This window comes from Accipiter gentilis, chromosome 17 (genome assembly GCF_929443795.1).
Source record: "Accipiter gentilis chromosome 17, bAccGen1.1, whole genome shotgun sequence".
Lineage (NCBI taxonomy): Eukaryota > Metazoa > Chordata > Aves > Accipitriformes > Accipitridae > Astur > Astur gentilis.
The window spans coordinates 29,377,483-29,388,926 of NC_064896.1; the positions used below are offsets into that span (position 1 = coordinate 29,377,483).

The 11,444-nt window shown below is 42.7% G+C and overlaps 1 protein-coding gene across 3 annotated transcripts; it reads left to right on the plus strand.

Annotated features, from left to right (window-relative positions):
- Window positions 1-4,339: 4,339 nt before the first annotated feature.
- GATD1 (glutamine amidotransferase class 1 domain containing 1) lies at window positions 4,340-10,635 on the plus strand. Of its 3 annotated transcripts, none has more exons than XM_049821292.1 (8): window positions 4,340-4,445; window positions 5,185-5,261; window positions 5,646-5,751; window positions 6,342-6,449; window positions 7,070-7,164; window positions 8,356-8,449; window positions 9,256-9,367; window positions 9,811-10,635. In XM_049821292.1, the coding sequence occupies exons 1-8, from the start codon at window positions 4,388-4,390 to the stop codon at window positions 9,812-9,814; spliced, it is 654 nt and encodes a 217-aa protein (XP_049677249.1). In that variant the 5' UTR covers window positions 4,340-4,387; the 3' UTR covers window positions 9,815-10,635. The 3 variants fall into 3 exon arrangements, with proteins under 3 accessions (XP_049677249.1, XP_049677247.1, XP_049677248.1); XM_049821290.1 differs by having other exon boundaries at window positions 9,885-10,635; XM_049821291.1 differs by having other exon boundaries at window positions 9,888-10,635.
- Window positions 10,636-11,444: the final 809 nt, after the last annotated feature.

Genomic DNA, 11,444 nt, shown 5'->3' on the forward strand with positions numbered 1-11,444 from the left:
AATGGTAGTGGGGAAATGCCTGCTGCTACCTTGGAAGCCACAGGCATCTTTCCAGCGACATTGGTGGGTTTTGAGTCAGCCCCTGAACATGTTTTCCAAATGACAGTAATTTTCAGAGTGACACCTTGATTTCTTCCCTGTATAAACAGACCTGCTTGTCACTTACACATATTTACCTGTGTTCAACATACAGGTTTGGTTTTTTTGCTTTCAGAAACAATATGCTGCTAGACACGTTTCCTGGAGGGAAATGGACACCTACCTACACACAAAGCTATACAGCTAATTTATACCTTGTTGAATTTATAATCTTGTCTATGCTTCTATGGACACTTTGTATGGGCTGCAGCTCAAATCCTAAAATAGTCAAGAATTTTTCCTTTCCCATATAGTATTCTATTTACTTTGACTTAAAAAAAAAAGCGTATAAATGCAATAATGCAGGTAGACTAGAAATACTAGATTGAAAATTAAAGTAGTTTAGCTTGTCCCATTGTGACTGACAGTGTTGTACAACACCCAACGCTGTACCCTAACATTTTCCAGGCTTTCTACGTAGCTGAATCTAGTATTAGCTTTGAAAACCCATTGTATGAGTGGTGGGTGGATGGGTTGGAAATGTGTGCTCTCTACACACTGTATGTTACTCACATCAGAAGCTGTATGGCCACTCCATATGCTGTGAAACTGTAAATGATTCCCAATACACCTGTAACTCTTACCAGGATTGTGAGAAATAAACTATATATAGAGATATATATACACACATAGATATATTGTATAATTCCTCATGTGAGCATCTTTGTGTATATGAGGGTGTGAGTGAAAATGGTTGTTCTCCCTCTCACTCCTTATTTGTGACTGTTTCCTGCAGGTTCAATATTTGCTAGGATTAGCAATCCGGGTGAGAACTGTGAGAAAAGCCAGTCCCTGCCCCCAGTAAACTCCTGCCTGCCCAAGGAAAGCAGGCAAAGGAGGATTATTGTTACTCCCACATAGGGACTAAGGTGTAGAACAATTAAAGACTTATCCAGAGCTCCAGAGGAAACCCTTTCTGATGATCCCCTGCCCTGCAGGCTGGTCTCCATTGTTTGCTGCACCATTATTTGCTGTGACCTCTCCCCTGCTAAATTAGAGTGTGCTCTGGTTTGCTCGGTTCTGGTTTTAAGTTGGCCCGGGAGCATCCATCCTCACAAGTAAACCATCCCCTGAGCACCTGGCTGATGTGCATGGGGGTCCCTGCGCATCAGTGTGAGCCAGGGATTCCCTCCAACCTGTCAGAGGGGAGGAGGGTTTTGGCAGTACATGTCACTGCAAATAGTTGCTGTCACATTACACCAGCTCCAAACAGGGTCTCTGCAGAAGTCTGCAGGCTTTTGGAAATGAATCTCTTAAGAACTGGGAAGACAAAAATTCTAAACTCCTTGGGGTCACGAAAAAGGAGCAGCGTATAGTTGTTTCAAAGGAGCTGAGGCTCTTCTTCAGTTCCTAGACTGAGGGAAACACACCCTCTTCCAGCGAGAGCCTGGCCCATCTCTTCTTAACAGAACAGGGTGTGCAGCCATGACTGGGAAAGTGGCAGGGGTGGTATGGCAGCAGGCGATGCTGCAGCTTGGAAGGTTTCCCCAAAATTTGGAATCAGTGGAGGCACCTGCACAAACTGTCCTTCTCGGTCTGAGATGAAACAGTGCTGCTCACTCGATAGAGAGGAGGGGGAATGGGCTGGGGAATCTTCCTCATGTCTCCTTCAAACAAAAAAAATGTCTCGTTTCTCACTGCCAAGGAAGTCAGCAGCGCAGACGCATCAGTGCAGTTGTGGTGCCAACTGAGAGAGCAAAGCTAGCAACAGCTCGGTGCTTTCAAACACTGGTTTGGTTGTCTTCCACCCATCCATTCTGTGTTCCGTCTACTTCTTTGCCTCCACATATTTATAGAAATTTAAAAAGTATGGAAAGCAGAGTCTATGTTTACAATTATCTTAAACTATGCATTGCTTTTCCCTGCTCCCTGCTACTCCAGCCATCCTTTAGCCACAGAAACTGACACAGTGCCAAATCAGCGCTTTTAAGTGAGAAATGCAGCAGTTATGTTTTACCAGACCAGATTTGAAGAGGAAGCATTCAGCTGACTTAACAGTAATGTCCAGGTTCTATCAAAAAGAACAGTCTGCATGAAGTAGCAACTTATATTGTCCTGGTGATCTTGTCACAGCACTAGTTACTACTCACATTTGTTAATCTCCCCAGTTAAGCAGAGAGGGGCTGCAAAGAGTATCTAGTGCTTTCTGGAAGAGAATTCAACAGAAGACCATTTGCAAAACGGTGCTTTGGTAAAACTGAGGCATTGGCACCTACTGAGCAGTGGAAGATCAAGTATTAAGACATTGCTGTACAGTTTAATCTCCCAGCAACTGGAGTGCTCTCATGCATTTCTTCTATGTCTTCACCTTAAATCATTGTCAAGCCCTCTAATGCTTTGTATTTTGGGCAGTCTAGGGAGGATGGGAAGAGCTGATGGAGCAGCATTTGAGACAGCAGTTTTCCTTCTGCTCTTGGATTTAGAAAAAAGCAGTGGATTCGCAAACAAGGAATAAGGACCATAAATGCGAGGCTCCGTGCCATAAAGGCTTAGGCTGCTGGACTGGCACTGAGTCCCCTGCACAGTAGCTAAACTGAATAGTGAAAGATATGCTTTGGTTTTGTTTGTTTTTTAAAAATAATTTTCTGGTAGCTAAGCTGGAGCAAAGAGAGAAAAACATCCAGGTAACTCCATGGTTAACCAGCCTACAGTTTCAGAACACACTTTTGGAGAGAAAAGGAGACTGACGGACAGATGATTGAAGAGACGGACAAGCAGACAGCCTGATGGCATAAGCTACATTTCCTTTAGGAAACCAGGCTAGAAATTAGGTCCTTTCAAATAAATAAACAAAAATAATGGCAGAATTGTATTGTCTTCATTTTATATCCATCATTTTATAATGGCATTGTCTTTTTGTAATACACTAGCAACCATCGGGAGATAAACCCATTAAATTAACACAGAGATGAAAAATGCAAAATCCAGAAACTGAACAAGGTTTACAAAAGTTACTTTTCCTCCGGTGAGCTACAGAACCGAAAGCAATGACACCTGCAATAAATGAACATTTTCCTTGAAGAAAAATGGCTCATTAAAGATTAAGAGCATACACAAAGGAGGCAGTCTGGACCAGATATAAGGGATGGGAAGGAACAGTTTCAGGAAGGTTTGGATGACTTCATTTAGTTTGCAATTCCGATGCTCGTTCCAGCGGCTCCAGGAAATCACCCGTTCTTCACCCATGTTCTTCACACAACCATTTTTTTCAGCAACCTATTCTGACAGATGCGTGTGCATCTCCTAACATCCCATATAATTAGTTGTGGCTTCTTCAGGGATGCAAAAGAGCAGAACGTATGTCAGTCCCTCCACAACATCCCTGAGGTTATTCATCTTGAGGGTGAGAAGTATCGAGAGCAAAACCTGAGAAGTAAATTAAAAGTAATTTAAAACCAGCTTAAGCCAGTAACAGTTTAAGCCAGTAACTTAAAAACAGCTTGGGTTTCTCAAAGGAGTTTTGTTCCTCCTTACCTCACGTGTCAGAAACACATCGCTAGTACAATATACCATGATTCGTGGTGGCCTGGGATTTGTGGGGAGGCTTCTGGTGTTCAGTTGGCTGGGGAGGGATTTTGTGTAGTTGGAGCAAGGAAGTCTGAAACCCAGCACTGCAGCTGGATGTGGCCTCTCAGCTGGGCATTGAAAATTAGCTGACATTTTGACATTAACGTCTGCTTTTTCATTCCCAATCCACAACACGGTGTCACCCACTTCTCCCTTCTCTGACGTGGGGCAGTCCCTATACTAAGTCTTCAGTGTTTCAGTCCTACTAGGCATCAGTATCAATTTGATGAGGGGGAAAAAAAAAATATTCAAACCCCAATATAAAACTCGATGAGGAAAACAGCCACACTGCTAGAGCAGAGCTTGAGGAGAGCTAAGGACACCACCACGCTTCACTATGAAGGGGAAATAAAGCGCGGCAGCAGCCGCCGCACGGTAGCAGGGCGGGAGGCAGGTGGGACGTGCCACCAGGTGATCCGCATCATCCGCCGTGGTGATTTCCCCGCCCCCGAGGCGTTAAAAAGCACCGCGACCCCACAGCCCCCTCATCACCGCCCCGCCGCCATCCCGCCGCTTCCCCTCAGCGCTTCCCTCTCCTCAGGCGGCGCCGCGCGCTTCGCCCAACGGCCGGCGCGCGCGCCCGCCTGTCCTCCCCGGCTCTCCCCGCACTGCGCATGCGCCGGGCGGCCGCATGAGGAGACGGCCCCCCCCTCCGCCGCCGGGCTCCGCCGCGCCCCGCGCCATGTCGGACCGGCTCGGCAAGCCCACCTGCCTCATCGTCGCCAGCGCCGCTGCCGCGGGTGAGACGCTGTCGGTGGGCCCCAGCGGGGCCCCGCTTCTCCCTTCAGCGCACCGGTCTCGCCCGGCCGCGTGGGCTTCTCCGGCCTGCGGGCCCCCGGCGGCCGCCTCCCCCCGCCATCCCCTCCCTTCCCCGGGTTGCAACGGCCGCGCTGTGTGGCCGTTCCCCTGCCCGCGGGGTCCCTTTGCCCGCTCCTCTGTGGTGTGCCCCGCGTTTTGCACTTTTTTTTTTTGGCACGCGTGTGCCCGTGACGCGCGTTTGCAGGCGTGGATCTCGGCCGTGCGTGACGAGTCGCCGCGGCTGAGGTGTGCGGGCGGGCGGGGGTTCGCGCACGCAGCCCCTGCTCCTGTTCCCGCACCTGCGTGGCGCCCAGGTGCGCCGGTTTTCCACAGCTGCTCCTCGGCGACGCGCACCTGCCTGCTTCGGAGCACGCAGGCTGCTGAGCTGCCCTTGGGTGTATATACCTGGAGGAAGCCAAATTCCCTTTCCCTTCTGCCCTCCCTGTAACCTTCCCAACCCGGACAAGCAGAATACCTGCGTCATGTATTTCTCAATACGTAGCTCCCCTGTAATGAAGGCCGTGCGTTTCTTGCGTCTTAAAATGACCCTCTGAAATTATTGAGAGATTTTAAGATGAGCAAAAAGCCAAGCTCGTGTGCTTTTCTAGATAAAATGAGCTAGCGTGGCTGGGATTAAAATATAACTGCTGTTTGCTTAAGTTGTTGGACTCTGTTTTTCAGGTGTGTCAGCCCAGTCCTTCCTTCACTGCTTTACACTGACTAGCTCTGCTTTTAATCTGCAAGTTGCGACTCCTGGGGTAAGTAGGAAAGGGCAGTTACTGTGATTTCAGTCTGAACCAATTAACACTTCAACTGGTGAGAGAATTGTCCTAAATGTTTTTGAGAAGTTTTTTGTTGTTCTTTACAGATTAAGGGACTTTTTTTAAAAATTCTGTTTTCTTAATCTTGAAGTGAATGCATGCTTCCTATAGTATGGTTCTGAAATTCTCTGTCCAGTATCTGCTACCCATGAAGAGTGGAGGGAGAACTATTAGAAGAAATAATTCAGTGGGAAGAATGGAAGACTTCAGGTTTTTGAGAGCTGAAGTATCTCAAAAATCCCACATGATTATGATTCAAGAAATGTAGTGGATGTTTGTGTGGTGATACTAACCACAGTCTTTGAACCATGTTTGCCCTAGGGGAAGTCAATTGATTTTGTGGATGTGAACGAGAGCAACACACGCTGGATACAGGATTTTCGTATGAAATCATATGCAAACCCTGCCAAGTTGGAGTCGATTGATGGTAAGGGTTTTACTGTTGGCCAGTGTGTCATCTCCATTTATCAGGAAAACAGATGCTTCTTAGAGTTAGGTCTTTAGGGAAGTATGACACAAAAAAGGCATAAAACTTGTGTTTTAAGAGGAAGCCTTGGCAACTACAGTTGCTTGCCTTTTTTTTTACTTAAGAGGAAGTCATGACAACTGCAGTTGTTATTTTCTTATTTACCTTGGGTTGGTAATTCTCTTTTATATAGATATACACACAATATATATGTTCTCTCTGGTGTGTGTATATGTATACACCCAGTATATATATTGTTTTTTTAAAAAATAAATATTTTTCTAAAGTAGAAGCTAGCAGACGTAGTGGTTTTAAGCTTTGCCTGGGTAAGAAGGTCTCACTAAAAAATGTATGTTCTTTGTCCTAAAAAGGACTTTTTTCTCTACTCCACATAGATCTGTTAATTTCTTTAGTTCATTCAGTTTATACAGTTTTTGACTGACTTATGTGGTATTAATTTTGTCAAATCTGAAATGGATTTATTATGTACGGTCAAGCTTTTTTGTTTGTTGCTCGTATTACAGTTAGTTTTATCTTTTTCTCCTTACTAGGCGCTAGATACCATGCCTTGCTGATTCCAAACTGTCCTGGGGCTATGACTGACCTTGCAAACAGTGGGTACCTGGCTAAGATATTGCAGCACTTCAGCACTGAGAACAGTAGGTGAACGTCATTAGATATTTTGTTAAATAAAATCGTACTACTGTACTGGTCATGCAAGACTGTTACCTTCCAATGACTTAAAAATGTTTACATAGTTGAAGAGCATTTAGTACTGGAAAGAGCTGTTTTAGAGAAATGTAACTTCTCTTAAAAAGTATCCTCTTTATGTAAATGTATATAAAAATATAGAAGTAGCTTTTCAATGCTTTTGTCAGAAGAGGGTTCTCTGCCTTACAGTGGTACAGAAATTGTTCTCTCCAAGTCAGTAGGATTCAAGGTTCAGAGCCAAATGTGGAACGTACCAGGATCATTATTAAGGCTGTAGTTAATCAAGACTTGTGTGTGTGCTTCTCATTTACCATTCCAGTATGTGTTTTTGACTGGTGCTGTTTCTGGACTTGGAGTTAACAGCTAGTAACTCTTTGCAAGACTGGGGCAATTCTTGCTGTAGTGTGCAGGAAAAACCTTACAGCCTAAGAGAGTATAAACAGTGCAGTATAATTTTATTGCAGGAAGGCAACACGCTTTAACATGAAGAATCTCATGAATGCTCATCTGTGTTTTGGCTGTTTGAAGATTCTCTCAACTTCTCAAATATGCTTTGGTTTTTCTCTAGAGCCTATTTGTGCAGTTGGACATGGAGTTGCAGCTTTGTGTTGTGCCACCAATGAGGATAAATCCTGGGTATTTCAGGGATACAGCCTGACAGGGGTAGGTTGAGCTTTCACCGGACTTTTGCTGTTTGGGGGATTTTTTGGGGGTGTGTGGGCCTGTGATTTCAGGTGCTGGCATTTCTGGCCTTATCCTAGAAATTCCTACAAATATAAGTCATCAGTTTGGTACCCTTGGTTTATGTGCAAGACATGGAGAGTTGTCATTGGCAAGGGGGCCCAACACTGAATGCATGAAGGGATTGTCTCACTTAGCTGTCATGTGGAGGCTGTTTTCCTTCCGATTGTTCAGTACACTTTAAACTGAACCAATAAAATGCTGGAAATGACTGCTGCAGCTCTTCAGATTCATAGTTGAGGGCTTTTAAGAATTACTTTTTTTGGTTTCATGAATGCTTGGGGGTAAGTTTTATATTTCTCCAGGTGCCCTTTCATTTTAAAAGGTAGAGGAAGTTTTAGGAAAAAAGGCTATTTGAACAAACTGTCTTGTAATTCAAAAAGTAGCCAGATACTGTTGATGCTTTATTTAATGTACAGCTATATCTCTGACCTCACAGACCATTTATATGGCAGTTGTACCTGTGTGCCAAGATGATGCAAACATCTATAGTAAAACTTCTAGGGTTGAAAATTTACATGCACGGTTAAGAAATTAAGTTTATGGGACTCACAAAAGCTATCAATGTCCTGATGTGCTTGTATTTGGTGTTACAATCCATGATAAAATATTTTAAATAAGGCATGGTGTGGCCTAGTTATAGTTGCTATGGAAACCATAAAATTCAGTTTCCTCCTGTGCATATAAAAACTGAACTAAGTACTCTTAATTTTTCTCTTCTTCATTTAAGCTGTTTCCCATATTCATTCCAAGCAGAGTACTGTTGTCTGGACTCTGCAAGTGGCACAGCACTTGCGTCCAAATGTTTGTGTCCCAACAGCCAAACAGGTCTGCGCTTTCATGAAGCTAATAGCATGCACGCTGTTCAGTGTCCAGTTGATGTGCAGAAATTGCTTGGTGTCATTCTTTCTTTGTCTCACTTAAGAATTTTCAGTTTGCTCCTTACAGAAAATCCATAGAAGCTGCTTGTGGTCATTTGGTTTTGTTTCCTTTCCTGTTGGGAGAATCGTAGGGAGAACAGAAAAACAAATTGCAGGGGGGAGTACGTGTTGGTGTTGCTTGCCTTTTTTTATAAGAAGCAAGACAGACTTATTTCCTTTTGATCTTTTTCAGCCCTCTGTGTACGAACTAGTAAGGCAGCCTAATTTTGCCAGTTTGTCCATTATTGTGGAAGACTTTGTGAAAGATTCTGGAGCTACATTTAGTGGTATGTCACTCTCTTGTTGTCCAGGACTTCATGTTTTGTGGCTGTGTTTTGAAAATGAATATTTGTGTTTCAAATGAGCTGCTGCCACCACCTTCTGCATAGTGGCTTCAGTACTGACAGTTTAAAAGCTGGTGTCTCAGTGGTACCTGTTATGTTAACATATGCTTGGTTGCAATGGAACTGACAAATTAAGCAAGAGGAAAAGCATGTGGGGTTTGAAGGCACTTAGCCTGTGTTTAGACAGTCACTGGCTGGGAGAGGGAGAAGAAAATAGGAGTTGTTCATTACTGACAAAATAATGGTTCTGTCTGGAATGAGGTAACTTAAAAATACTAGTTGGAGTACTGAACAATTGCTGGTAGATAATAACACATTGAGGTATTATAATTGGCCAGAAAATAAGTATCTTCCTGCAGGCTCTTTGTAGCATCATGATTACAATTTTGATGTCTTCCATAAGAAGAGTTCATATTGTATTGCAGGGTAATTACAACTTTAAAATACATACTTTGAGGTTTTTATTACCAAAATCTCTTGATATATGCACTTTACCAATCTGGTGTTAATTGAATCAAGGGACCAGTCCTGCTGTCCTTTCGGAGAAAGACTGTTTAGTGAAATTGTTTCAGAATTAGGGGCTTGAGATTGTCCCTGTCTGTTGGGATTATAGATTAGCATGTCAATTGCCCAGCAAATCTATCTGGTCAACATAGTTATCTTTTGTGTTAGTTCTATCAGAGATGTGATATTGACACTGAAGTAGTGTCCACTAACACAATGCTTGTTGCTTTTTCTCCTGTATTTAGCCAGCAGTCCAGATGCTGTACATGTTGTGCTGGACAGGCACCTGGTGACAGGACAGAATGAGAATTCCACTGTTCCTGCGGTCCAGAATCTTCTTATTCTTTGCAATGTCAGGTGAGGCAATATGGGAAATAAGAACTAGGAGCAGACACTGGTGAGCATCTTTTAGTTTCAGGAATATTGTCCCCCAAAAGAATTTTTTTTGCCTAGGTTAACTGCTGAAGTGCGTGTTGTCTTTGACCTAGTTATTCAGTTGGTTATCTTTTTAGTAAAAAGCATTTGTGATTATTAAAAAAAAGGTAAAATGGGTTGGGAAATGCACATCTATCAGGACTGGTAAAGTAAAATGCAGAATAGGTCTAACAACATTTCTGTTAAGAGAACCATCTCCTGTTTTGTTTTTTTGTGCTTTGGCAAGTTAGCATTTAGTCAGCTATGTTTTAGGATTCTGGGAATGAATTGATTTAATTTCTTTGGTAATGTCTTGGCTGTTTGACTGTCATCTTGTCAGAGAGAAGAACACATATAAATAACCATAAAAATCTTCTTTTGTTCAGGTGAATGTGTGTTAGAAGTCCTTTCCTGGCCGTGGGCTAACAGGTCGTGTCATGTTTGGATGTGTTTCATTCAGCAGGAAATGAAGGAGCAGGTCTCTTTGCAAATAGGATGGATGAAGAGCCAGCAGGCTAAGGATTTTCTTGTCTGTTAACTGGATGAAACATCCCTCTTAATTTCTGTCCCGGACTATGAAGTGACTGTGACAGTGAAGTGGCAATGTCAGGTTTTGCATATATAGAATGCATGAAGGTTGTGAATAAGAAAACTTTGAAGTGCATCACACTTCAGAAGCAATTATGAAACCACCTTGCATTTTTGTTGCTACATCTTTTTTCACTGCTTCTCTCTAGACCCTTAATTTACAGATGTGGGAACTGTCTCTTTTTCAAAAAAAGTTGGTGCTGTGAATACAAATTGCTGAAGGTGAAGACCCTGCTCTAGGCTGACATTATACTGATTATTAATAACTCTGCCCCAAAGAGTACTTGGAACTCTGTGAACCATCTGGTGTTTGTGTTTCAAATGTCAAAATCTACACCTAGAGCTTCAATGAAATGCAATCTCAGATGCGTTCTTACTCTTTTGGTAGATCACAAAGTTACTGTCTGAACTCTGAATGTGTCTGGGACACTTGGATATACTTGGTATAGTATGGAAAATGTTTAGCTAAACTCTGAATAAAGCAGAACCAGTTGTTTGAAGGCAGCTCACTGTGGTGGTACTGTTGGCATAATGTGCCCTTGTTTTCTTCCTTGCCTGTTCATGTTATTGGGCTTCTGTTTAAAAAGTTTGCTCAGCTGTTTTTAAATGGTTTTCTAACTGGTTATCTGTTCTCCTTTGTGGTGCTTATGTTATGACTTTTGTTCTCTTTGAAATATTTGAAATATTTCTCTGACAAGTACATTGTGGTTGTCTCTTGCTGCAATTTTATGGACAAAGGAAGAAAAAAATGTAGGCAGCTAGTGTGGATCACATCTTTTGAAGAACCAACTGTAAGACGAAATCTGGCCTTCTCTTTCCTTTTGAGCGGCGGATGTGGCTAAAGTTGAGCATGGAAAGGAGTAATCAGACCGAGAATATTTTTCAATGTTGCAGGCTCAAAGATACTAAATCTATGGGAAGGTAGACAGATTAACATTTTTCCTTCACTCTTGGAACTGAGGGCAGCATTTCTGCAGTGCTCTGTGAGGGAAAGGACCTTTGTGGTTGGCTGTTTTTTCTTAACAGGATAATATTATATATTGGTTATAACCAGTCATCAAGCAGGGTAATTTTATGCCTTTTCTGTAGAAATTCAATTTTTTAGTTCTGTCTCAAGAATTTGGTGTGATTTTAAAAGATAATCCGCTATGAGATTTGTTGAGTCTTCTACTGTTATTTTGGAGCCCAGTGTACAGATTTTTGGCTTTGATAGAAATTAGAATTGGCACTTGAAATTAAAATTGGGCTTTGATAGAAATTAAACTACCAAATAGCTTTGATAGCTTAAATCCTCATTCCTGACAAGTCGTCTTTAGGGACTTGTGTTGACCTTTGTCACCATCATGGCATACTTTGTCTGGATTTCTGGTGGGCTGTCCACTGAAATCCATAATATTTGCTTGTTATCATTTGACTACTTTTCTTTACCATA